Genomic DNA, 23,557 nt, shown 5'->3' on the forward strand with positions numbered 1-23,557 from the left:
CTAGTGAGTACGGGGCCGGGGCGGCTCTTCCCGCAGCTCCCAGGCTGAGCCGCCCTGCCCGGCGGCTCCTTCCCCCATTAGATCATCGTCCTCTTAGCAGCGTTTGCACAGCAGTAAACACGGGCTTCTGGAGAGCTGCAGAGAAGGGGAGGGGGTCCGCACGCACCACGGAGAAAGTGGCTTTTTATGCTAAAGCTTCCTGTGTTGTGGGGCTCTCCCGTCAAAAAATGCCCCTGGGGGCACCGTGCGGGATCTGTGAAGCTCAGCTTCTAAATCTCCACCCATTTCCTGTGCTCTTTCTTTCCAGAGAACAGCACATCATCACTGGACTGTAATCAGTAACTGTCCGTGGGAGTGAAAATCTGAAAGGAAAAGGTTTTTCCTTTGCATTTTGCATTTGACCTAGCATGGTGATTCTGCCTAGTTGCTATGGAGGTGTCCTAGGGGAGAGGGAGAAGGACAAGCTCGGAAATTCCCTGATGAAGTTCCTCTGCAATTACAATACAAAATAAAATGCATTTCAAATATGATGTAGAATCCACTTATCTCTGCTTTTCCCAGCTTTTAAATGGAGGAATATTAGTCGTGCTGGAGCAGTTGTGGGAAAATTGTGGGAAAATTCAATTCCCAGTTGTCTTGTGGTAATACCACTCATTTCTATGTACTGTTGTGCACGGATAGTGCTGCAGCCTGGGTCAGCATTTTGACCTGGACTGTGGCAGGGGAGCATATGTTTTGTATTGCATGCGGAGTGTACTTTACTTGAGCTGTTGCTTTTCTTTCCTTTTCACCATTTTAATTAAATGAGAAAAGCAATTGCTGCAGAGGACAAAAGCCATTCTCTATCTCACTCTGGTACTTTTTATTAAAATACATTTGAGTGGATACATTTTCCGGTGTTCTGCAATTGCTCAAAGCGGAATTGAATAATGTAGTATATAGACTTACTGTTTTCTTGGCCAAAAAAAAAAGTATGATCACAAACCCTCTGTTGTTTCTCTCTCCAGTGAATACAGAGGTTTGGTCAAACACACAGGAGGCTGTCACTGCGGAGCCGTCCGCTTTGAGGTCTGGGCGTCAGCAGATCTGCATGTTTTTAACTGCAAGTGAGTTTTTTTTTGTTCCCTATTCTCACAGATGAATAAAAGCTCGTATGCTTTTCCAATCCATACCTTAGAGCTAAAAGACTACACAACTGCAGAACATCCTCTGAGCTGTTTCCATAGGGTATAACCCTAATTATGTCCTGATTCAATATGGGATCAGTGCTGGTGATTTCAGGTGCTCCTTCTTTGGGCAGGACTTCAGGTCTCACATCCGTGCTCATGCAGAAAGTGTCAGGAGAGATCTAATGAGTACAGGTGCTCAGCCATCTGCTTTTTGTTTCCTCTAAGTGCAGTGTGCTCAAAGCACATCAATCCTTTTTTAACTTGGCCTTCTCAAGTGAACGTTACATCTCTGACCACATGTGCTTCAAACTACAACAGTGTCTGATTTCAATAGTGATCCCCCTTCGCCTGCAACTAGTTTGCTTCTAGCTCATAAACTTCTGAATCTTACTTTCTTGTTTGCAAGGTAATTAATATTGGCAAAATTGGCAAAGCCTAGTCTGACAGATTAAATGGATTTCTCTAGAGTTTGTCCTTGTTATGTCCGCTGAGAGTTTTATATGTGAAGAAAAAATAGCATATAATGTTTGGTGTAGGAGAATACCTTACTGGTGTACCGGTGTAGGGTCAGTCTGTTCCATGGGTGTGCTTAGCCAAACACTACTGATACCACGAGTCCACTTTTGCCGCTTACCTCTGTGATGCTAACCAGGAGCCATTTTAGCTGTCAGTGGAATTTCTGTTGTCAAGAGGTCCATGCTAGATCCGATTGCTGTACTACAACTTGTCCGCTGCTTCTAGAAAGGTCTGCTTTTTCTTTTACAGTTGCAGCATTTGCACAAAGAAACAGAACAGACACTTCATTGTCCCAGCGTCGCGTTTCAAGCTGCTGAAGGTAGAGTAAGAATGCAGTAAGAGCATGGCCATGAACACGAGCAGTATAATCCAGTGTCATCCTCAAAGATGCAAGTGGCAGCCAGTTTTCTGTCCTAAGTTTGTCTATGGCTGCTTGGGGGAAATGGCTGAATTTTATGCAGTCTGGTGTGGGTGTGTTAGTGCATCTTAGTGAGCTGACGTTAGAGCTCTTGCAGTTCTTAGGCTTGACTGGGATGGACACGTTTATATACAAAACACAGGGGTTCAGAAAAGGAGCATGAATGCAGAACTCTGTATCTGAAGTAAAGACATGAAGGTGGTATTTTAAATTTTACATTTCTCAGCTACAGGCCCATAGAAAGTAATTAATACATCTATTTTTGTGGAAAACTTACATTGCTTTTCATTTGCTTAGGGTGCTGATAATTTGACAACATACACCTTCAACACACATCGTGCCCAGCACACATTCTGCAAGACCTGTGGTGTACAGAGCTTTTATACTCCTCGTTCTAATCCGGATGGTTATGGTAGGTAGAAAGAGTAAACTGTGGTAACCAAAGCTAACCACCAAGCAAACCTTGGATAAAGACTCCATTGGCTACTAACATGACAGCAGTGAGCAGCATGTTGTCTTAAGAGTTTCTTCCTAAAGTGCTAAACATCTGGAACTGCAGTCTGAACCTGTAGCTCCTCCATAAGAAACAGTCTTAGCCATGACTTCTGGGCTTCTGACAGGTTTCTCATCTAGGCTCCTCAACTTACAGCAATAGCTGGACCGAGCATTTACCATTCCCTGAGATGCCCCATCCACAGAGTGGTGCGGGCATCTCCCACACTTTAGCTATGAAAAGCAGGTTTCTGTGTACTCTGTCTTTCTTCAGGAATAGCGCCCCATTGCCTGGATGATGGCACCGTGCAGACCATTGTCACAGAGGATATCAATGGCAAGGAATGGGAGAAGGCAGTGAAGGAACATAAGACCATCAGAGACATGTCAAAACCCTGACATACCCTTCCAGCAGCTGAACTTGGAGCACTGCCGTAGAACTGTAGTGTGGGCTTTCCTGGGTGAGGGTTGGCAAAATCAATCTCTACATTATTGTTATCTGTTCTCTGTTTCGTAAATAAATCTTTCTATGCTGCCTGTCCCATTCATTTGTGACTTTCAGTTTTCAGACTACCTCTGCTCCAGAAACCACCCCAGGGCTGCTATTTTGTTGCTTTGCCCTTTGGTACTTTGCTAAAGTTTAAATCACAATAAACAGAGCAAAGTACAAAAAAAAATCTAATCTTTGCTTGTATGGATATTTCCTGTGTTTCAAGTCTGGCTTATAAAAATGCCCTATATAAGATAATCTCTTGCTTAGGACATAATACTAACTTAACACCGTTTTTCCTCCATTGACTTCAGTGAATTGACCATGGATTTAGAGTTAAAGGGGATTTGAAAGAGCTTATCAGGCTGAAGTTCAGTAAAGCATTTACACAGGTGCTTAGCTGTACGCAAGAGAGGGGCCACTGAAGTTATGTGATTAAGTACTGTTTTGCTTAAGGCTGGACTTACTTAAGGCTGAGTAGGCATATGCTTAGGCACTGACTCATGGCCAGGGAACAGAGTTCAACACTGTCATACGCTTAGAACAATGGGCACGTACTTCAGTACAACCAGGACCTCATTTGTTGTCTTCAGGAGGAGGATGTGCTCACAGCAACAGATTACACAATTTGGGCTCTGATCTTGACTAGTCACAGCAGTGACTAACTGTGTAGATCCAGGAAAGATGCCTCCTGCAGATGTGAGCCCACATTAATGAGTGCAAAGGCCTACAGAAATGTTAAGTATTGCTGACTTTGCTCCACCGTGACCCCACAGAAACCCAAATCACTAGTAAAGTCTCTGTATAGACTAAGAAATGAAACCACTGAAAGCTGCTTCACTTACCTTTAAACATAAAGGGAGAGGATCTTCAACTCTTGCATTTGTCATTTACGCAAGCAGAGCAGCTTTTAAAACATCTCTTGCGATTTTTATCTCCGCATGTGTTCTATAAAAGACCTAGTTACAGTCTGGGTCTCTTGCACCTCATTCTTGTGTCCTGTTGAGACTTGTGAGTTGATCTCGAGCCCCATGTTCTGAAGCAAGAAGAAATGCTTATGTTTCATGAGGGGGACTCCGAGAAGGTGGAGCCTGCAACACAATGTGTATGAAAGAAGCAGCAGTAGCAGCAAAGATCAGTGCAATTAGAGAAATTTGTATGATTTCTGATGTTTTATTCATAAGCTTTGGCTTTTTAAAGTTCTGACTGAATTAAGACAGGTCTTGTGGTTCTGGTTTTATCTGTGGCGATAGCATGATCTTTGAAAAGTCACTCCTGATACTTGGATTTTACAAAAGCACCAAGAGATAGTTGCCAAGCAGTCCTCGCAGCTATATCCTCTTGGGAAAAAACAGTTTGTGCCATATCTTCTCCAATGCAGAATACTCCTGCATTTTACTCCTAATTAGGTTAATCCAAATTTCTTATCCTATTTAAGCTTCTACAGTGAGAAAATAGAGTAGTTGTTAAACCCTGTTCATCTTAATGTATCAGGCAACAAGATATTCAGAAGCAAGTTCATACAGCCTGTTTTTTGTAGTCTGAGAGAATGCTACACAAAGAGAATCCTGTCCTCTTGAGCACGTAACAGGTGAGTTTTCTTTAGTCCTTGGCCTGACACGGTCTTTTTTTTGCTCATTCTTTTACTCCTGAATTTGTGAGCGGCGTTTCTTTTACAGAAGACGGAGTGAATTGATCATCATATAACGTGAGAAAAGCATATAGATGTGGCGAAACCAGAGGAGCTGGCTGCGATGACACCGCATGGCTCTCTAGAAGGAAAAATAGTTGAGAAAGCATTACAAGAACCTTCCAGACCTAATGTGAGCGCAGTTTCCTAGGCCTCCTGTGAGGTTCACTGCCAGTTTATAGGACAGCTTGTTTTCAGTGAGCAGGGAAGAATTAGTGAGAGGTAGAAGGCTGCCTACTCTGTGGGGCCAAAGGGCAGGGAGAGGCCTGTCTGCCCCTGTGTGGCTGCTGTTGTGCTGCCTAATGTTCAGAGGGGTCCTGCTAGAAAGGGCATTATCAGCTGCAGATTGGTGCTGTGACAGTTTCTTTGTCACGTATAGCTCCTCCTCCCTGTGTGATCTCACGCCTGGGTGTTCACGTGCTGGGGAAGCAGAAACCTGATAGCTGTGCATCTGAGAACACTTTGCGTGCTGCTTCCGACCATATATTGCCAGCTGAAACTTCATAGTTACATTCATATATTTAAATATGTATATATTTTATATATCTAAATATATTTTTATATATTTAAATATTTATATATATTTATGGTGCACCAGCTTAGAAAGGTCAGATTTCAGAAACACAAAACACAAGAGAATAATGCCACCTTTATCAGAGCAGTTTCCATACGTAACTCTATCGCAGCCTCAAAAGCAGGAAAGTTCTGTGTATATCATTTGTGGATTAACAGGACTGTTTGCTGGGCAAATGTTTACATCCTGTGGAAGGGGAGCTAATCAGACTCTGATATAGGGAACTGTGGACTAAATGTGTGAGATCTCATGCAACAAAATAGTTAAAAAAGTACACAGTAGAGAAGGGAACTCGTGCAGAACCACAAGTTCACAAGCTGTATCCATCTTTAGTTAGAGCTATGATCCAAGGATGGTTTTCCTGGCATGCAGTCATGCCATTCTTTGACAGGCCACTCACATGTTCAGAATATTATGTTGGATCCAGACTCCTTTGAAGTACATCCTACATCCTGGACACAGTGTAAAACTCAGTGCACTGTGACTACTGAAGATCTCTGAGCTGCAAATCTGCTCAGCCCTGTCCTGCTATCCACACAGCGCATGAAACAACCTGTCTTGTCCATTCATGTTTTACAAATCACTGAAGATCGTTCATCAGTGACATTTATAATCCATGTATATAATTATTTATGGAGTTCTCTGTGAATATGACACTTCTGACTAGAATCTTCACAATGATGATGAGCTATTCAGACAGGTTAAGCAGGTACCACGCATCTCACCCTGGCTTGTTCAGTCTCCTCCTCTGTGAGTATGAAGAGTGCATCTCTGGGCAGGAGGCAGGAAACGGGTACATCCAGCACGGAGATGTACTTCCGGAAGAGATTCACTGATTCAAGCAGGAGCACACGGCACCCTAGGCGGAGAAAGAGGATCAATATTTCAAAACAACGGTATTCTTGTAAGGTGCCCATCTCTCCAGGCTCAGCAGGTCTTTGCAGGCTCCCCTGTACTACTGGCCACGGGGATCTTTTCTGTGCCAAAGGGGAGCGACTTCTACTTGTGCTTCCACCAGGATCTCTTTGTGCCCAGTGCATGCCTATGACCATTTGTACTGGTTCTTGTTCTGTATGTGGTCTGTGGAAAGCAAAGCTAGCTCTGAATACCAGAGGGTTTGGGTTTTTTTGTTGCGTATAATTTAAATTATTCCTACATAGTTAGACTCAAAGGAAAAAGCAGAGGATGGCTCTCTGAATGCTGGCACTATATCATACAATGGAAATTTAAAACCGCAGTCTCTGGTTCAGCTACAAAAATGAAATTTCCTCTTTCTACTCCAATTCTTTGCTACAGAAAAAATATTTACAAGATTCAGGAATGGCTGTACCAAATATTAGCTCAGGCAGGCAGTTACACTTTAACAGAGTTCCAGAATTCATTGCTCAGATGTTTGTGATGAAGCAGATGAAGGTAACATGTATAAAGATTCTACTGGTGTGGAATTTTTTTTCTGTTTTAAAGAGCCCCTTGAACTCAGAAGTTAATTGCTATTTTTTTTACCATGGCTCAATTGTCTTCACTGATGAGCTCAGAGCTACTGATGGTCCCATTAACAGCCTGTAGCTCTCAAGGGAGCTGCTTTGGGATTTCTTAGGGCTTGGAAGCTGCTGTGATTATGCTCCACACTTCAGACATTGTATTAAAGTTCAACAGAAGAGGTCAAAGTCACAGTTTACACAGGTGGTCAGATATACAATTAGATCTGCAGTGAGATTTTCTTCAGTGTACCCTTAAACAGTGAAATTATACAAAGGAGACAAAGAACAATGCTGAATTGCTACAGAGGCTGCCTAATGGACCATTTTAGTGTGTGAAGCCTGTGCTCACATGTCTAATACTGCTTAAGCTGTTATGTCCTGAGCACAAAGCAAACTGGTGGTGCTCAAATACCTCTTGGCTCTAAAATGTAGGCAGGACTTGTGTCCTCCTAAGGGAAAAGACTCTCCAGGGCAGGGGCAGAAGCAAACATCTTTTCCGAAAAGAGTAACTACGTGAGGTAGGTTTCTGTGAGAGAGGTGATGATGCCTCTGCTAGGAGCCCTTTGGGCAGATCTGCTAAGGAATCTCATCCCACAAAGATCTGAACAGTCAACCTGCTGCTAACTTCCCTACTTTGGACATTTGGTAGATCCTTCAGTCTAGCCTCTATCAAGTATGAGATAGGAAAGCAAAACTTGCTGCTCTTATGGTGAATTAATTTCCTGGAGACACAAGGGAAGAAGCCCGCAACAGTCTCCAAGGCAGAGCATGGTACTGAAAGATACCCCACCAGCAAGCACCATTCCTTCCCCAGCCAGGGGTCTGTGACACACTGAACCCAGGAACAAACAGCATGTACAGGATGATCCTCCACAAATCCCCTCACAAGTGATTTGTGTCCCCTGCCTCTTCCCAGTGACACTAACTCATTTCACTGCAAAGAAAGGTCTTGCTTTTATTCCAGCCAAAACCTGCAATGGCAGGACATGGCAATCCTGATGGACTCCCTCCAGCATCTTTCAATTCATTTTTCTTCTCTCTCCTTCAAGAGAAGGATGTACAATTTGTTCCAACTTTTCAATACCCTTTTCCACTCTCAAAAGCAGAACTGGTAACTTTATTTCAGTATCACAGAAGGCTCCAGGACCGTGCTCCCCTTCCAGTTCTCTTTCTGCACTGATCCTGGGACACGACTCCCCAGTAGGGTGGACAGAGCGTTCAAAGGAGTTTTTTCTCCTGCTGTGGGCAGCAGTGGGCAGGGTTGGAGGCCTCAAGGGAAATCACCGGCACTTCCATCCAGACAAACGCTGACATAAGTCTGTGCTGTGCCAGGAACCGGAGGAAAAGCCCTCCTGAAGCTCATGGACATTTGCTGCAGGCCCGGCCTGCCAGGAGCTGCCGGGAGATGGCGGTGTCCGCCAGCTGCCGAGGGAGCCGGGACCCACAGCCCGCGTCCCTGCCGGCAGTGCCTTGCCCAGGCTGCCCAGGTTAGGATCACTTTTGGCACCCCTCTGCCTTGAAGGCCCTCCTGTCTTAACTATGTCAGTGCTGTACCATGTCCCTACTCCCGTCCTACTGCAGCCTCAGCCATCCAACCCTTGCATGGTCATCGTGCCCGTCCCTGCAGAGCAGCGGCTGTGCAATGCGATCTGGAAGGACCGACGGCACTGCTAAGCTCCCTGCAACGAGTCCCTTGGACGTGCGGGAATGCAGGCAGCTGTGTGACCAGCATGGCCTGTGCCACTTCCTGACCGCGAGCCTGAGCTCCTGTCTCGCTCATGGTCCACCTTGACAAGTGACAGACAGAGCAGTTGCTGTTTAGCTGCCATAAGGTTTCAGCTTGCTATTGCAAAGGATGCTCTGCAGGGCCAAGCGTTGCAGCTGCACATGGAAGTGCCCTGACAGTTCTTTTACTCCCACTAAAGACACTTCTTGTTTCCAAGCAGCAAACTTGGAAGCAAACTTGTGATGTGCCATGAGTAAGGGAACCACTCTTCCCCTGCTTCTCTGCAGAGATCCTCTGGGCTGCTTAGCAGTCCCAATCTGTTGGTGGGTAATTTCAGAGAAAAGAGTTAGTATGGTGCTGCACTGTGGCACAGCAGAGGAAAGGAACAGATATGGATCTCCTTGCTCTTGTAGTCAGCATTCCCACTGGCCACCTGTTTGCTTTTCAGTGCTTACTGGGGAGGACAGGGCTAGAGCAAACACGGGGCAATGGGTCTTTCCTTTCCTGGATGGTTGTTAATGGACTCTGGCAATGCCATGTGAATTCCTACTTGCAATGACGGGAAGAGAACCCGGTGTAGGGTTACCCACCACCAATCTCTGAAGCCTGGGCTGCTCTGTTAACAAAATGTGCTCTCCCTTTCCTCATAATTTTTTCCCTAAGAAATATTAATTCATGCAGCAATTGTGCCCTTTTGTTCCCCAAAGCTCAGCAATAAGGGCTCAAAACAACTGCAAGTGATTTCAGTATTAATCAGTCTGGCTTCCTGGGTCCCTATCGGTCAGATCAGGCAAAGCAATGGCATTCAAGCCTCACAAAATGAAGGGCACTGTAAGAGTCTTCTGTGTTAGTGATACGACAAGGATCTCCACATGCTGACAGCAAAGGCTGCTCCACATGGGAACGTGAGATGAAATGAAGCAGGGAAGGAATGTACAGTCCAGGGAGAGATGGAAAAGGGTTCAGAGAAACAGGCTGCTCCCTGCCAAGCAGGATAAGAGAAGTGCTGCCATTGATTAGTCTACTCCTATGACACCAGCAGGTGAAGCTTTTCAGAGCCTGTTGTGACTGTGACCTGGGCAGGATGGGATTAACAGTGTAATACAACCTCTCTGGGTTGGCAGAAAGGGCAAGATCAATATAGCTAGTGGATTAGGCCTAGAATAGAAGTGCATGAAGCCTGCAGCCTGTTCGGCTTGGCTTTCTACTTCCAAATCACTTATGCAGCAAGTATGCCTAGAATGAGAAATTAGCAGATCTATGCATGCTAAGGGCTTGCACTGCTCCTGACAGACGTTAGCACACCAATTCTTTTTCTTTTGGAAGAGTGCTGGTTATAGCTGGATGGGGCCAGTAGTAGGGGTGGATGCATATCCAGCAGCTGTCTCGGCTTCCTGAAACAAGCCTATGTGCTTGTGCCTGGACTGGAGAACTTGACTACAGATTATAAGAAGCCTGTTGTGTTTATGCTGGCTAAACGCATTAGAAAGCAAAGCAGGATATTTAGGGTGCTCATTTGCATATCAGTGAGGCAATGCAAGGCTTAGCTGGCTTTTGCATTTGCAGAGATTTTCTGTGGATTCCCTGATCACATGGGCTTGCACAGGTTCACCCACAAATAGTTCCCTCTTACCAACAGGAGAGCAGCACATTTCCATGGCCTGGACATGCCTTTCAGCTCTATCCAGACAGCCTCAATCCCAGCATCACTCTTGTTTCATTAAGCCCCTCTGATGCACAGCCCTGCACGCCTGCCAGATCAAATTATAAATACTGGGAATTTCAATGAGACTGGAACTATATTTGGAAAGGCTTAGCGTAAGCAGCAGCATGGGAGCTCCCCGTTCCTTTGGTGTTTGTAGGTCATGTCAGATGTGATGTAATCAGAACAGCAAGGCTTTCACATAGCTTCAGGAGTCTCTTGATGCTGCTAGAGAAATGGAAATGTTGTCTATAGATGGGTCTGTTTCGAACCTGAACCAATTTGAGGCGCAGACCATATTCAGGACCACAGTATATCTAACAAACCTGCATGAACAGAACATGAGGGTGGTTCAGTCTAGATAAGGCCTGACATCTAGCAGTGACATCTACCACTGCAGTTCCTTGTTCTTTCTCTGTACGGCACACAGCACACACAGAGCTCTTTGCTGCATCCCAAAGGTAAACAAAGAAAAGGTCCTAGGAATGACGGCGGCATTAATACTCCTGTTTCATAGATGGGGGAATTGAAGAGACTAGAGTCAGAACTCAGTTAAACGGCATTCTGCCATCTTGGCTCATGCTCTCTCCACCAGATCTTGGTCTGCAACTTGCTGCTAGCAGGGAATTAAAACTGATTTGCTGTGACACATCCAAATCCTACAATGATTCGGGAATTAGAATTGAAGAAACAAAGTCCAGATGACTGCTGAGGGAGCAGGAGGTTGACTGGGTGGGCCTGGTTGAGCCACCTTCCTAAGCTCTGTCCAAACAGCTCACAGCTTTGTGCTTAAACTAGTTCCACAAATTTGTCCCTGAGTCAGGCACTGTTTGCTAGAGATAAGGGCTGCAGATCTACTCTGGGACAGCAGCTAGAAAAGGGGGTCAGGAGCAGCGTGCTTCTGTCCTTCACTTCTTTCTTTTCCCTACTTGTACAGAGAGTTTCTCAGAAATACTTGCTTATTTACAGGTGAAAGAAGCCACTCCAACAATTTATTCTGCCAGTGCAGATTTCAGATACCTTTCCCATACTGACCACATTTTGATGGAAGCTTAGCTTGGTACATGCAACCATTTTTGGCTGCGCTGGTAATGGTTTCTGAGGCCCTTTTCACACACACACACAAAAAAAGGCTTATAAGTAAGATGTGACCAAAAACTCTGGGACTGAGCTGAGAGACCTGGGAATAGCACTCATATTCACACAATACAGCCAGAGGCATAGGCCAGACACTGAATCATACCACCAAGACAGGAAAACCCTGAAGGACAGAAAAGTGACTGTAGAGAAGCCTGAGCTGGTAAAAAACTGCAGGGAGATAAAAGGGCAAGGAATAGTTCAGCTGTGGGTTTCATTTGCATTGCAAATAAAGGTGAGTTAGGCAAATGAAACCCTGGACAGAACATTCATGTAGACGATTGCTTAATGCCTGCAGGGTCATGGATGCGTAATGTGACATACCTTCAGGTAACTTCCGCTCTGAATGCAGGTACCTGTGAATGAAGAGATACATGGGGGTAAACACTCAATGTTACTCAAATCCTGATTTCACAGGTATAAACTCTGTATGCTAAATCAACCCTTTTCTCTTAATACACACACATTTACAATGGCTAATCTTGTAAGAATGTTCAGGAGTCGACACTGGATGCACATGTCAGGCAGTGGTAAGTCTCATTCCCCATATGATTCTGCCATTCCTTTCCTCATCCTGGCTGCTGGGACACAGAACAAATAAGCTCCATAAATCCAACCTGCTCTCAAACTTCTCATGTTGCACTAAGGGAAACTGCAAAGAGGCTGCCAATTCACCTCTGAGAGCACTGGCTCTTTAAAATCTTGTGTTTGCTGACCGGGGACATTGCCTCAGTGGCACCTCCTGTTCGGGGACCAGCTTCTTTCTTTCTAACCCGTGCTGGCGCTCGGACATCTGAGAAGCTGCTCTGACTTTTTGCTCACAAAGACTTTGATCCCTTCATGACTGTCCTGAGAAGTCTCTGTAGCAAAAATGCATCCCTTGGAAACAGAATGAGGGGACCAGAGCAGGAGATGTGAACAGTGATGGTACTTCTATCAAGAAGTGTAAGCAAATGATCCTGATATGATGAAGGCATCAGAGGGTATTAGCTTCAATTCCTTTTTAATTCTCTTGTTTTTCCTGCTCTAGCCTAGTTCATAGCTTCAGAGCACTTATGCTCGCATCACCATTTGCATCGCCTCCAGATTTGGCCCATCGCAGGGATGGGAGGAAGCAGGTCTCCAGCAGATGGCACTCAGAGCTGTCCCACACCCAGGCTTGCTCTTCCATAAGAAAAAAAAAGTCCAAACAATGGAACATTTGCCAAAAGGAGAAGGGAAATAAAAAAAGAAAAGTTATTTAACCCTGTGTAATATTTAAAGAGATTGTTATCATCTTAAAGTGGTGTATTTAACGAAGGACAATGTGACAGTTCATGTGTAAATCAACCAGGATAAAACATACATTATATGTAAACTGTTATGTTTCTCCAGTCACTTTCAAACTAGGATTATCTCTGGCTATTGGTTAAGTTCAAGGAAAAGGATTAGCTACACAGGCGTAGACAAAATAGGAAGCACGGAGTAATGAATACCCAAAGCAATTCAAAGCAAAAGTCAAGCCAGAAATGCAGGTCATGGCAGAACTCAAACAGCAATGAGAAGACATATGCCTTAAATAGATTCTCCTGCCAATGGTCTCCTCTTCTCCAGAGCCAAAGATCTGTAAACAATACCATTTTCTACTAAACAATGGCCTTGTAATACTGACTTGGCCACCTTCTACCCCACTACTCAAGTCCTACAGTTCTGACAAAGATTGTTAAATGTTGCCTTGTAAACATTACCAGCAATTTTTTTTTTGGGGGGGAAGAAGGTTTAAGTATCTCCATTAATGTCTGCTCTGCTCTTCTGCCAGAGGTTTCTTCCCTCACAACTAGAATCTGGCCACCCAAAGTGATTCAGCACTTGGTAAAGCTAGCAGGGTGGGAACTTTTTAAAACAAGCTTGGAGAGATAAAGCAGTGAGTGGTTGTGAAATTTGGCTAACTATCCAAAGTCCTAGTGTCTGTTCTGGGTGTGCTGCCATAGAGGGACCTTCAAAGCACTAACTGACAGCAAATTAAAGGATGTGAAGAGCTGCTCCAAGAGTGAACTAATAATAACCATTCCTGGCCACTAGAAACAGAAGCAAGATGAGATCCAGTTCATATGGAAACGTTTCAGCAGGGAAGGAAAGTTTGATCCAGCAGCAAATTAAGGAGTTTGTGCTTGTGTAAAGGTTCAGGGAGACACAAACTGTATTTTCATTTACCGAAAGGTTCTCAAGGCTGCTGCCAGGCAGACCTGACACTGATCTGGAAGAACAGGCATGAAGAAACTGATTCCCTCCTTATCCTTTTTGTCCTGAGCCAAATGCTTCAGCACTCGGCAAGGCTCAGTGCAGAGCTATGGGAATGGGCTCCACCCAGCTATAATGCTGCAGAGGAATTGCAGCCTTGCTCGTTTGTATTTCTCAGGCAAGAGATGGCAATGAACTGTGGTTGCAGAGAGAGAGAGAGAGAAAGAAACACAAAACTCTACCTCCTGCACACGTTCATAAAACTAGCCAATCCTCTCCCAAATCAATCTTCTCGCTCTCATCTCCACCCTGCTGGAGCTGTCTCTGTGGGACACTTCCAAGTAGGGGAGAGGTTGCAGCTCTCTGTTGTTGCCATTTTGGGAATGTTGTTTTATAGATTGGACTTGCTGTGGTTTGGGTGAAATGAGAGTTTGGCATAAAATCTCAAAAAGTCAAACAAACAGGCTCTTTTTCAGGAGCTCTTTCCATGTGTTTTTTTCCAGAGAGACTTTTTACAAATTCTTCTTCTTTTTAAACATAAAGTGTTCTAAGGTGGCTTATTCTCACCTGTCCACAAAGTCCCAGAGGCCAGCTGATTACAGGGCACCTCTCACTGCACCCTCTTTATTATGCCTGTGGTAGGTTCAGATCCACATTTGAAGGAAAGTGGGACTCTCTGCAGTGAAGAACTTCAAAAGGCTGTGAGATGTCTGAAGGCACCCACCATTTTTGCACTGCAAGGACTCAGAACCGGCTCCTCCCTCATGGACCAGCTGCTTTGAAAGCTCTTGCTGTCTGTAGCTATCAGCTGCATCTGCTCAGCAGAAAAACTGAAATGGTCCAATAAACCTCATCCTACAAACTGCAAGACTGAGCTAGTTCCCAAATTCCCCATCTTTATTCAGTCATCCTCAAGGAAAGATGCCAGCAAAGTGAGTGGGCTAGCTCCTAAGAGGCACTGACCACTGATACCTCCCCATGATGGCAAGAAGGAACAAGTCAAGATGGAGCTGAAACCTCCGTCTTGGGGAACACAGAACGCCTCGGGGGTAGAAGCAGGACTGATGCCCTGGTGGGTGGATTACAGTTTTGGTGATGTTCTGTTTGATGAGAAATTGTTCATTGAGATCAATGACTTCACTCTCCAAATAGTCTCCTGTGCCAAAGGCAAAACCCTTCACTGAACTGACTGTGCTGGCTGCTGTAGAGCGCAGGGGAAATACAATTCTGAAGAGCGTGGCAAAGAATGGATGTCTTAAAGATGCATTGGGGCTCCATTTAGGATCATAACCTCTAATCTGCCCAATTAATCTGATGAAACAGATGTGAAAGAGGAAGAACAGCCAGTCTCCTAGGAATCACAGAGACATTAGAGGGATATACTTGCCAGATGTTGAATGTTTGCTATCTGGAACGCCTCCTCCCTCCCTAACCGGACTTTCTGGCTCCATTTCCATGCACCCTGAACTACATCATGTAGCAACATGCAGTTTGTAAAACACTAGTCAGGCACTCTGTACTCACGTGTATTGCAGTGGCAAAAGATGGTTCTGCCAGTCAGAAAAAAAGGTGTTGATTCCAAGATCTTCCAGTTGACAGAGCTGCTCTGTGGCTCTGTGCTTTGGTCCCTGCACTGTCTGGGAGAAGAATGTGCAGTGTCACTGCTCCACTCATGCTGCTAGCAGCCTAGTGACACTGGGAAGGACATTCCTTGAGGCTGTTTCTTTGGAAAAAAACTTCTTTGGGGGGGATCCCTGCAATGCTGATGCCCTGTGCTCAACTCTATCCTATTGGCTCTCAACAGTATCACGGAGGGCACTGGGATGAATAAACTTAGTCAATGTAAGGAAGGAGGGAGCAGGGGCGAAGGAATGAGATAAAATCTAGGACAACGTACCCAGCTATGGGATGTATGCCAGGCATAGGGCAGAGTCCTCTGAGGGGAAGGGACAGAGTCACAAAGGGTAAACAGAGGAGGACAATTCTGTCTTGACCTGATGGAGGCAGTCTGGGTGCAATCACAGCCACCACTCGTAAGTTCCCCCTGGGACATTTAAGATCAGTAAAGCAAATCACCAGAAGTGAGATGGACTGTGAAAGGACAGGCTGAAACATAAGATACTGGAACCTGTTATTTCTTCAACACTCTTCTTTATTTTGCAGGGAACCTAGAACTCTGGCAGGGACTAAACAATCCCAAACAAACACATCAGTGACACAGGAAATCCTTTTCCAAGACAGAGCAAATAATAACCAGTTTTGAAAAAAGGATTTTCTGGGAAAAGGCAAGGGAAATACAAAACAGCACCCTGCTTTAAAAACATAAAAGAGATGCCACTCACTTGAAATGCACGGGCTACAGCTGCTTAAAAGGAATGAGAGATCAGAGTCCCATTCTAGCCCCACACTGTAAGAAGGCATCGAATAAAAATGGTAGATGGGATACCATTCATTATCATCAAGCTAACCACCCAAGAAACAGCTTGCTTCCTGCTCAACACATCCTGAAAGACCTGGCCTTGGAAATTCAATACAAGCAGAACTGTGCTTTCTAGGGATGTAATGCAGTTGGTGGCTTTTGAGAACTGCACCCACCGAGTCTGTGGGATTTGGCTGGACAATGCACTGTTCATTGTTTCGATATACTTATTTGAAACTGGCATTTAATCAATCCTCCTCTTTCAGGGAGCCTCAGTGCAACCCTTCTGCACGATGCTATGTCCCATGGCATTCATAAATGGGGCATTCAATAGTTAGGCTGTGACATGTAAGTACAACAAGACATCAGTGGCACTCAAGCTGCATCATAATCAACTCAAGAGTGATAAAGCACTAAGCTCCCAAACAGCACCTCTGCACAGTCTCTTTTACAACCTACCACTGAGTTGGCAAATGTTAAGAAACATCCTGCAGGACTGAGAGGTGTTTTTCCAAATGGAATCGACGAGAATAGGCTCAGCTAATGATACTTTGATGTAGCTTTTTATATGGCATCATTGATATAAGTTTTATGGATGCAGTTGCTATAACAACATAATGCACAGTAGTTAAATATAGCAGCTCCTATTTTCCACTCAGTTTGCTCTGCCCTAAGCAGACAAGGACTATTCTTTTCTGTTCTAGCTGGGATGAAATGGATTTGATAGCTCACTGAAGAAAAGAAGTGGTCCAGTCCTTCCTCCCCCTCACAAAGACCATTCCTCTCCCCCCTAAGCAAGCAAGCAAACAACAAAACCAACAGCCCCCTATTTGCTAGGCTACTGGGCAAGAGGGCTTGTTTAAAATCAAAATGCACAATGACTCATGCAAAACTAAACCACCTCGACATTACATGTGATCTCAGTGCAAACACTGTCATTTCAAAGTGCAGGAAAGAGAGGTTGTCAAATATTCCTGTCATGCAGTATTTACCATGCTTTATTACCATAGTGCCTAGTGACTGGCCAAATGCTGAGAGGGGAGTAAAGTGACCTTGATGTCACTCAAGACCTGCTCTTCCTTGTGGATGCATGTACAGGATCCAGCCTCTCTTGGCCACAGGGAAAGCTCCTGTTTTGGGGGGTAAGAGAGAATGATGTTGCCCAATCAAGGTGATGGGGAAAGAAGCAGAGCTACAGAGGATCGCTTCCAATTCTCCCTTCTTCGCTATAGTGGGATTTTCTTGGTTTTGGGTTGGGGTTTTTTTTCCATCTGGAAGCCAGAACTGAAATACTCCCAGGGGAGACTGAAATCAAATAGCAATTTGTGTTCCTCTCCCATCCTGTTTTTTCTTATTTTTCCCCTGCAGAAGAACAGATCTACTCTCAAACCTTGGCATTTCACAGTTCCTCCAGATCTGAAGCCTAGGCACATAGCAGCAGCTGGACTCCCTGCAAGCTGTCAGGAGAAAGGTTGCTGCAAGGGGAAGGGCACATTTCTTCTGAATAGTTCCTGCTCCTTTCAATATAACCTCTGTTCCAGACACTAGAAAGAATATTTATGCCCTTAGCAGAAACTACTGAGCATCTGCTCAGCTATGACCATTTCCTGAACTGTTTTGTTCCTTGAAGCTGTTCAGTAATTTGCACCCCCTGAAGCACGGAGCTGTGGCATGGGTCACACAGCCTGTTCTACCCCTGCTCTCGCAGAAAGTAATCTCTTAGATAGTGGGCACAAATCTATCTCCCACAGACTGGGAGCATCCAAAAGAGCTGAGGATCACTGCACCAGCCCTCTGCTTCATCCTTTCCACTTACAGCCACAGTGGAGGCAGAACCCTGCAGACCTTGTTTAAAGATGGTTAATAAATACATTGCACATGATACCTGGAGGGGAGAGTTCATTTGCCTTTTTCTTGCCATGTAACACTGGGGCCCCAGGGGCAGCAACCACTGCTTTGCAAAGCCCTGCTGTCAGGGAGGTACGTGAGAAGCCTCAGCATATGCTCCCAGCTCTGCCTGTACTAGCCAATATGTGAGAACTCATCAGGGCACTGAAAATCAGGAGTGATGCAGTCACGCTCTACTTCCTCCATGACACAAACTGAGAAATAATGAGGGCAAGCAAGCCACTAAAAATAAACTTAACCTTTCAGTGGCCACAGAATCACTCTTGCCACATGCAGATGACTGGGCCACCATGCTTATTTCTGCTGATTCAGGACTGGAAGAGAGACAAGAAACAAACCAGCCCTAAGTTAATGAGAGCTGCTTATGCTCTGGTGTCCCTATCAGCACGTTATCTCATCAGCCCAGGACGATGTTCTGCTGTAGGCGAAGGACTAATGCAAAGATCTGAGTTCAAGGGGCTTGCATCTAATGAATACTTGCTAGCAACATACTCTGGGGCAAGAAGAGGGTTAACATCCCCACTGCACACACAGGAAACCTAAAAAACCAAAGGTGGGAAAGTGATTTCTGCACAGCCACAAAGTGAGACAACAGTAGAGCTGGGATTAAAATTGAGAGTTTTCCTTAACTTTCTCATACATAATTCAGCTGCTAGCTTGTTTTCCCTGTATCTCTTCAGGATGCAGGGGGACACCTAACAATCTGCCCTCCATTCCCATTTGCAGGCCGTATGGCAATTGACTGAGCAAACACTGAGGTCCAGGCAGCTGGAAGCTCTCTAGTACCTCTGTGCCAATAAGCATCGGTCATCAACCTCTGTTCCTCACTCACGTCTCAAATAACATTGTGCCGGAAAGCATTTCCCCGCTTAGCCCAAACAAACACAGAGTTTGCTTTAACTCCACCCCTTTTCCTTCTGCTAGGGTATTTCAGAACTTGCTGGGAAAAGCCATGATCCCCTCTAACGCTGAATTCCAGCCACCAGATAGCATCAAAGACTTTCAGCATCTTCCCAGAGGAGTTCAGTAGGTCACAGAACGGGTTCTGTGGCACTGCAGCTTTCTCTAGGCAAGTGAGAAAGGCAAATCACTGTGTTGTTGTTAGCAAGGAGAGCCAGAGAGTTATCTGAATTGCACAGATGATTCAGAAAACAAATGTGTGCTAAAAATACAAGATATAGTTGCAAAGAGTTCTTCTCTTGCCTGGGAAAGGCAGGGGCAGCTCTGGGGGAGATCTCTCCAGGACACAATGAGGTCTGAATGAACAGAGGGTTAAAATAAAATACAGTAGCTGTCTTGCCAGCAGAATTTGGGTGACTTTAATACAAGGGATTTTTGTCTAGCAACCTTCCCACATCACAGCGCAGAGACAGAGATTCTCAGAATGTAAAGAATAAAGTGGTGAAGGAACAAGTTGACTTAGGAAGAGTGGTAAATAGGGACAGCTCCAGTGAAAGAGCAATGTTCTTGGGTCAGAGAGGTAAATTCAGTTACCCAGACAGGATGGCAATATCCTCTGGAACAATGGTGCAGAACTTTCCAAAATCCAGCTATCGCCAGCTCAGGCATCAGCTATTCACATACTCTCCTCAAACCAGAAGTGCAAAGTGATCTGTGGTGTATTTTAGTGGGATCAAGGACAGGAAGAGCAAAGAGGGCCCAGTGAAAGGGAGACTGGCAAAGCACCAGCAGATGGAATAATAAAGGATGCTGTAGGTCATTTACAGAGCTGTAAGAGTTTCTCCAAACAGTATCGTGTCCCACAGCCTAGCACTCAGTTATATCCGTTAAGTTAATACTGCTCTTGGCTCTAGCTATTAGTTTTCTGCTTACACACAAACACCACATTCACTCTGTAACACTATAGTGAGGCATTCAATTAAGTGTGCGGAACACTGTACCTTATAGCAGCGTAAAGAGAAATGTGGTTAGCATGACCACTCACTCCTCCTGCATCAAAGGTTACCACCTGCAAACAAATCATAGAACAATAATCATTTGAAGAAGGAAAATGCAGTTACCAACTTTGACTTCTAACACAGTACTGTCCCAGCCCATTGTATCTAAAGAGTTGTTTTTGTCTTGCACAATGAGGCCTTGCGTGTGAACTCATGCTACAGAAATACAACTCAACAAACAAGACACTCTGGAACTAGACGACTACACAGTCTAACAGCTTGAACAACAGAAAGATGACAAATATCATGTTCCCACTGGCAGGATGCACTTGTTACTTATTACCAGGCCAAAAGGTTACTTTCAGAGTGATCTTTTGCAAACTTGTTCCTGACCCAAGAGGTCCAGCTCTGTGAATCACTCTCTCCTGGATTTGAGAACATACTAGAATGCCTGCAGATTACAGGGTGAAACTATAGTTTGTTGTACTGTGAATCAGGACATATTGCTTTAACAAGAGCAACACAATCATGTACTACCGTCCTGATTGTAACAAGGCTTCATCACAGGATAACATAGTGATAAAATAATCTGATATAAGAACAAGCCTTTTTAAAGAATCAGCTGACTGCACTTTTTTTACAAGCAAGTCAGGCTTTTCGCTGAATGAGAAGATCATATTTTTTATTGCTTCTCTGCAGGGAGAAATGGGAACTTCATAATGCAGAAGTAATGTGTGAACACAGCACTAACAAGTCACCGTCCAAAGCACAGAATACCCTCGGCTCCCTGCCCTCAGACCTATCAATAATGTGTCAGGGGTGAAGCATCCACCCTAAGGGCTCACTCTGCACAGTATTGTGAAGGGGGTTCTTAAAGGCTCCCGCTTCCAACCTAGAAGACAAACGGGCCGCGCAAAGTGTGGAGCAGACAGGGAATGTGTGCTGGTAGGTTTTCCAGATGGTGAAAGTGACAGTCCTTGGACAGCCTAAAGTTAGGTTTTTGCTCTGGGAGAGGCCAGGCAGCAGGGCTCTGCACAGCTCCCGTCTCTATGACCAGGAAGAAACCATAACCTCCCTACATTTCAATCAATGTCTGCTTCCTTGCCAGCTTGTTCTCTCTTCAGGGAAGGAAATGCTACTGCCTTGCTTACTCACCACAGCTCCCTTTTCAAAATCTATTTTATATGCAGGACCTGAAGTACTGGGTTAAAGATCAAGGGAAGATCAAAAGCCGCCCTGCCCGTCCTGCAACTTGCTACTCCACCCTCCAACAGGAGAGGCTCTCTCCAACACAGGAGATACTGTGTAAAGAGGGAGAGGAAACACAAAGACAGTGATAAGAAATACTTCAAAACCCACAAACTCCAGACAAGCCTGCTTCCACCCAGTACAAGTCCACAATTAGACTTTCCACTTTGCCCAGTGGCTGTAATAATGCTGCCACCAAGCAGCGGGGTTATTCATTGATGGCAGGAAGTGGCAGGACCCAATTTGGTTTCGTTCAGGTACAAAGAAGCATCTTCTGGTCAATCCTTATTTTATAAGGAGAAAAGTTATGTCTTTGGCTTTGGCTGCTTTTGCTGTACATCAGCATTACCTGAGAGACTCTCTGCAGGGACTGCGTGGTCTGGCATGGTGCTAAGCCCTCCCTAAGGCTATCAGCTTTCTGAGTAGCTCATCTGGGAAAGACATTATTACATTCTGTACAGCTCAGGGAACCAGCATAGCACCCTGTGTTTTACAAATAAGAAAAAACATGCTCTGAAGTCACTCCTACCTAGAGTGGCACTTTCCTAACACGACAATGTCCCCCACTCACTGCAGGCAGAATAAATTCCTATGCAGGTGAATAACAGTGTGAGTCTGCTAAGGGCTGGACTTGCACTAAACCTTTTTACTAAATGGGGACAGAGAGAGGGTTTGTCTCTTCTGCCTGATCATTTCTTTTCATGTAGCCTGTACAAACAGAACATTTTCAAGACTACTACTGTGCTGTCAAATGTGGTTGAAATTAGCCAATGGGCTCTGAAGTCTGTTGTCTAAACAGGGTACTGATTCCACAGCATCACTGTGGTGCTCGTGACTTAAAGCAGGCAGCAATCACATGTAAATATATTCCTCTGGCTTCAGGGATTCGTTTCATTGATAACAAATCTGAATTTCTTTCTCACATGCTGAAGATATTTTCACACGGGAGCATTTGCTTCTTCCACATGGTGCAGCTAGCCGACGTGTTTGCTTTTAGCACATAACCTGAACCAGGCTGATGATGAAATCAAGCAAACAATCAGGGCAGGATGAGAAAACCTGAACATCTTGAAACTGTCTGGGTTAAAAACAGGCTTAGCCAGTTCGGGGAGCAAAAGGCTGGGATAGGAAATATACTTGATATGGAAATTATTGCTCAATGAAATCTTTAGGGCAAGAGGGAGTTCCCTCCCCACACCTGTTCTGAAATGGGAACTGCTGCCCTTGGTGTCGCAGGGTTTTCTTCTGGGTGACCTTGGTATTCAGGAAATGGAGCTTTCACTAGTGGAAGCCAGAGCAACAGCCAAGACAAACAGGTCCAGAAATCCCTTCCGGAGGAGGCAGAGCACAGAGGAAATTACTCAATTACTAGCAGAAGAGAAAAATCCTGAGAGGTCTGGAGTCCATGCTCCTTCTACACACCATGTGCATCGGAGGAAAAAGGCACTCAAAGCTGTGGGTCTCCCTCACTCTTTCTGGTGTCATCCAATGCTTCAAACAGAGCACACATCTGCTCAAGTAGATTGGTGGGGATAGAAAGGTCTCTTTCCTTTTTAAGAAGGGCCATCCCATAAAATTGCATAGCAAGCAACTCCATTTCTAATGGCCTTCCTCTGAGCATCATTTCATAGGCCCGACTTGCACTTGCAGCGGCCAGTGACATTCAAACTCCCTTTGATCCTCTTGGGAGGGTCTATGTTTGGAGGTGTCTCTTGTTGCTACTAAATCAGAGAAGCTAAAGACTAAAAAGAATGGTCAACTGGATGAAAAAGGAAAATCTAATCATGATCAACATCCCAGTGTCTACTGGGTTTGAGTTGCAAGTGTGTAAGTCATGCACAGGCTCTTAGAATGAAAGGTCCTGGGGGCCTCCCACTCACATACCCCAAAGCACACCTGAGGAGACTGCAACATAAGTGAGGAAGGGAGGAAAAGGGATGCCAAAGTCTGTTCCAGCTCTGTTGCCTCCTCTAGCAAACTCCACATGCTGCCCTCCATACCTGGTGTTCTGCAAAAGCATTTAAAATCGTCTACAAACATCACAAAGTCAAACGCTCCCAAATTTTAGGAGAGTGTGGAGGCTGAGATCCAAAACATGAGAGCTGAACTCCCCCTCTCAAATATAAGCTCCAGCTTAAATGCCATTTGTAGAAGGATCTGGCTTTCTAGGCTGATTTGGAGCTGACCCAAGACAATGGGACTCTTCCACAAACAGTTGTACAGATGATGTTTCCATCAGTCCATAGTGGAAAGCAGCTTGTAAGAACGTGGTATTCCTGAATTCTGGTCTTGGCACTGCATCTGCCCCAAACACAGTCTGAATGTCGCCTCCTAATACAAGCTCTGCTATCACCAAACCTGAGATCCTTAAGAGTAGAGCCTTAAGGCCTCTAGTAGAGCCTCATACTCTAGAGCCTGCCTGGGGCTCACACAATACTATGTAATTTATTTTTTATACACCGAATACTT

At 45.0% G+C, this 23,557-nt stretch overlaps 2 protein-coding genes across 2 annotated transcripts in view; one reads left to right on the forward strand and one right to left on the reverse strand.

The window, feature by feature from the left end:
- CENPV (centromere protein V) overlaps positions 1-3,140 on the forward strand; it is an 11,306-nt gene extending 8,166 nt beyond the window's left edge. The window contains exons 2-5 of the mRNA XM_009328658.1: positions 1,008-1,106; positions 1,935-2,004; positions 2,401-2,515; positions 2,870-3,140. Of these exons, the coding sequence (XP_009326933.1) occupies positions 1,008-1,106; positions 1,935-2,004; positions 2,401-2,515; positions 2,870-2,994 (409 nt within the window). The 3' untranslated portion in view covers positions 2,995-3,140. The remainder of the gene's footprint in view (positions 1-1,007; positions 1,107-1,934; positions 2,005-2,400; positions 2,516-2,869) is intronic.
- Positions 3,141-4,200: 1,060 nt separating this feature from the next.
- The window catches only part of PIGL (phosphatidylinositol glycan anchor biosynthesis, class L), a 61,994-nt gene continuing 42,637 nt past the window's right edge, over positions 4,201-23,557 (reverse strand). The window contains exons 4-7 of the mRNA XM_009328659.1: positions 19,844-19,911; positions 11,720-11,751; positions 6,075-6,208; positions 4,201-4,857 (exon numbers count right to left, since the gene is read on the reverse strand). Coding sequence (XP_009326934.1) covers positions 4,759-4,857; positions 6,075-6,208; positions 11,720-11,751; positions 19,844-19,911 — 333 coding nt within the window. The 3' untranslated portion in view covers positions 4,201-4,758. The remainder of the gene's footprint in view (positions 4,858-6,074; positions 6,209-11,719; positions 11,752-19,843; positions 19,912-23,557) is intronic.

The sequence above is a fragment of the Pygoscelis adeliae genome, unplaced genomic scaffold (genome assembly GCF_000699105.1).
Source record: "Pygoscelis adeliae isolate BGI_AS28 unplaced genomic scaffold, ASM69910v1 Scaffold347, whole genome shotgun sequence".
Classification (NCBI taxonomy): Eukaryota; Metazoa; Chordata; class Aves; order Sphenisciformes; family Spheniscidae; genus Pygoscelis; species Pygoscelis adeliae.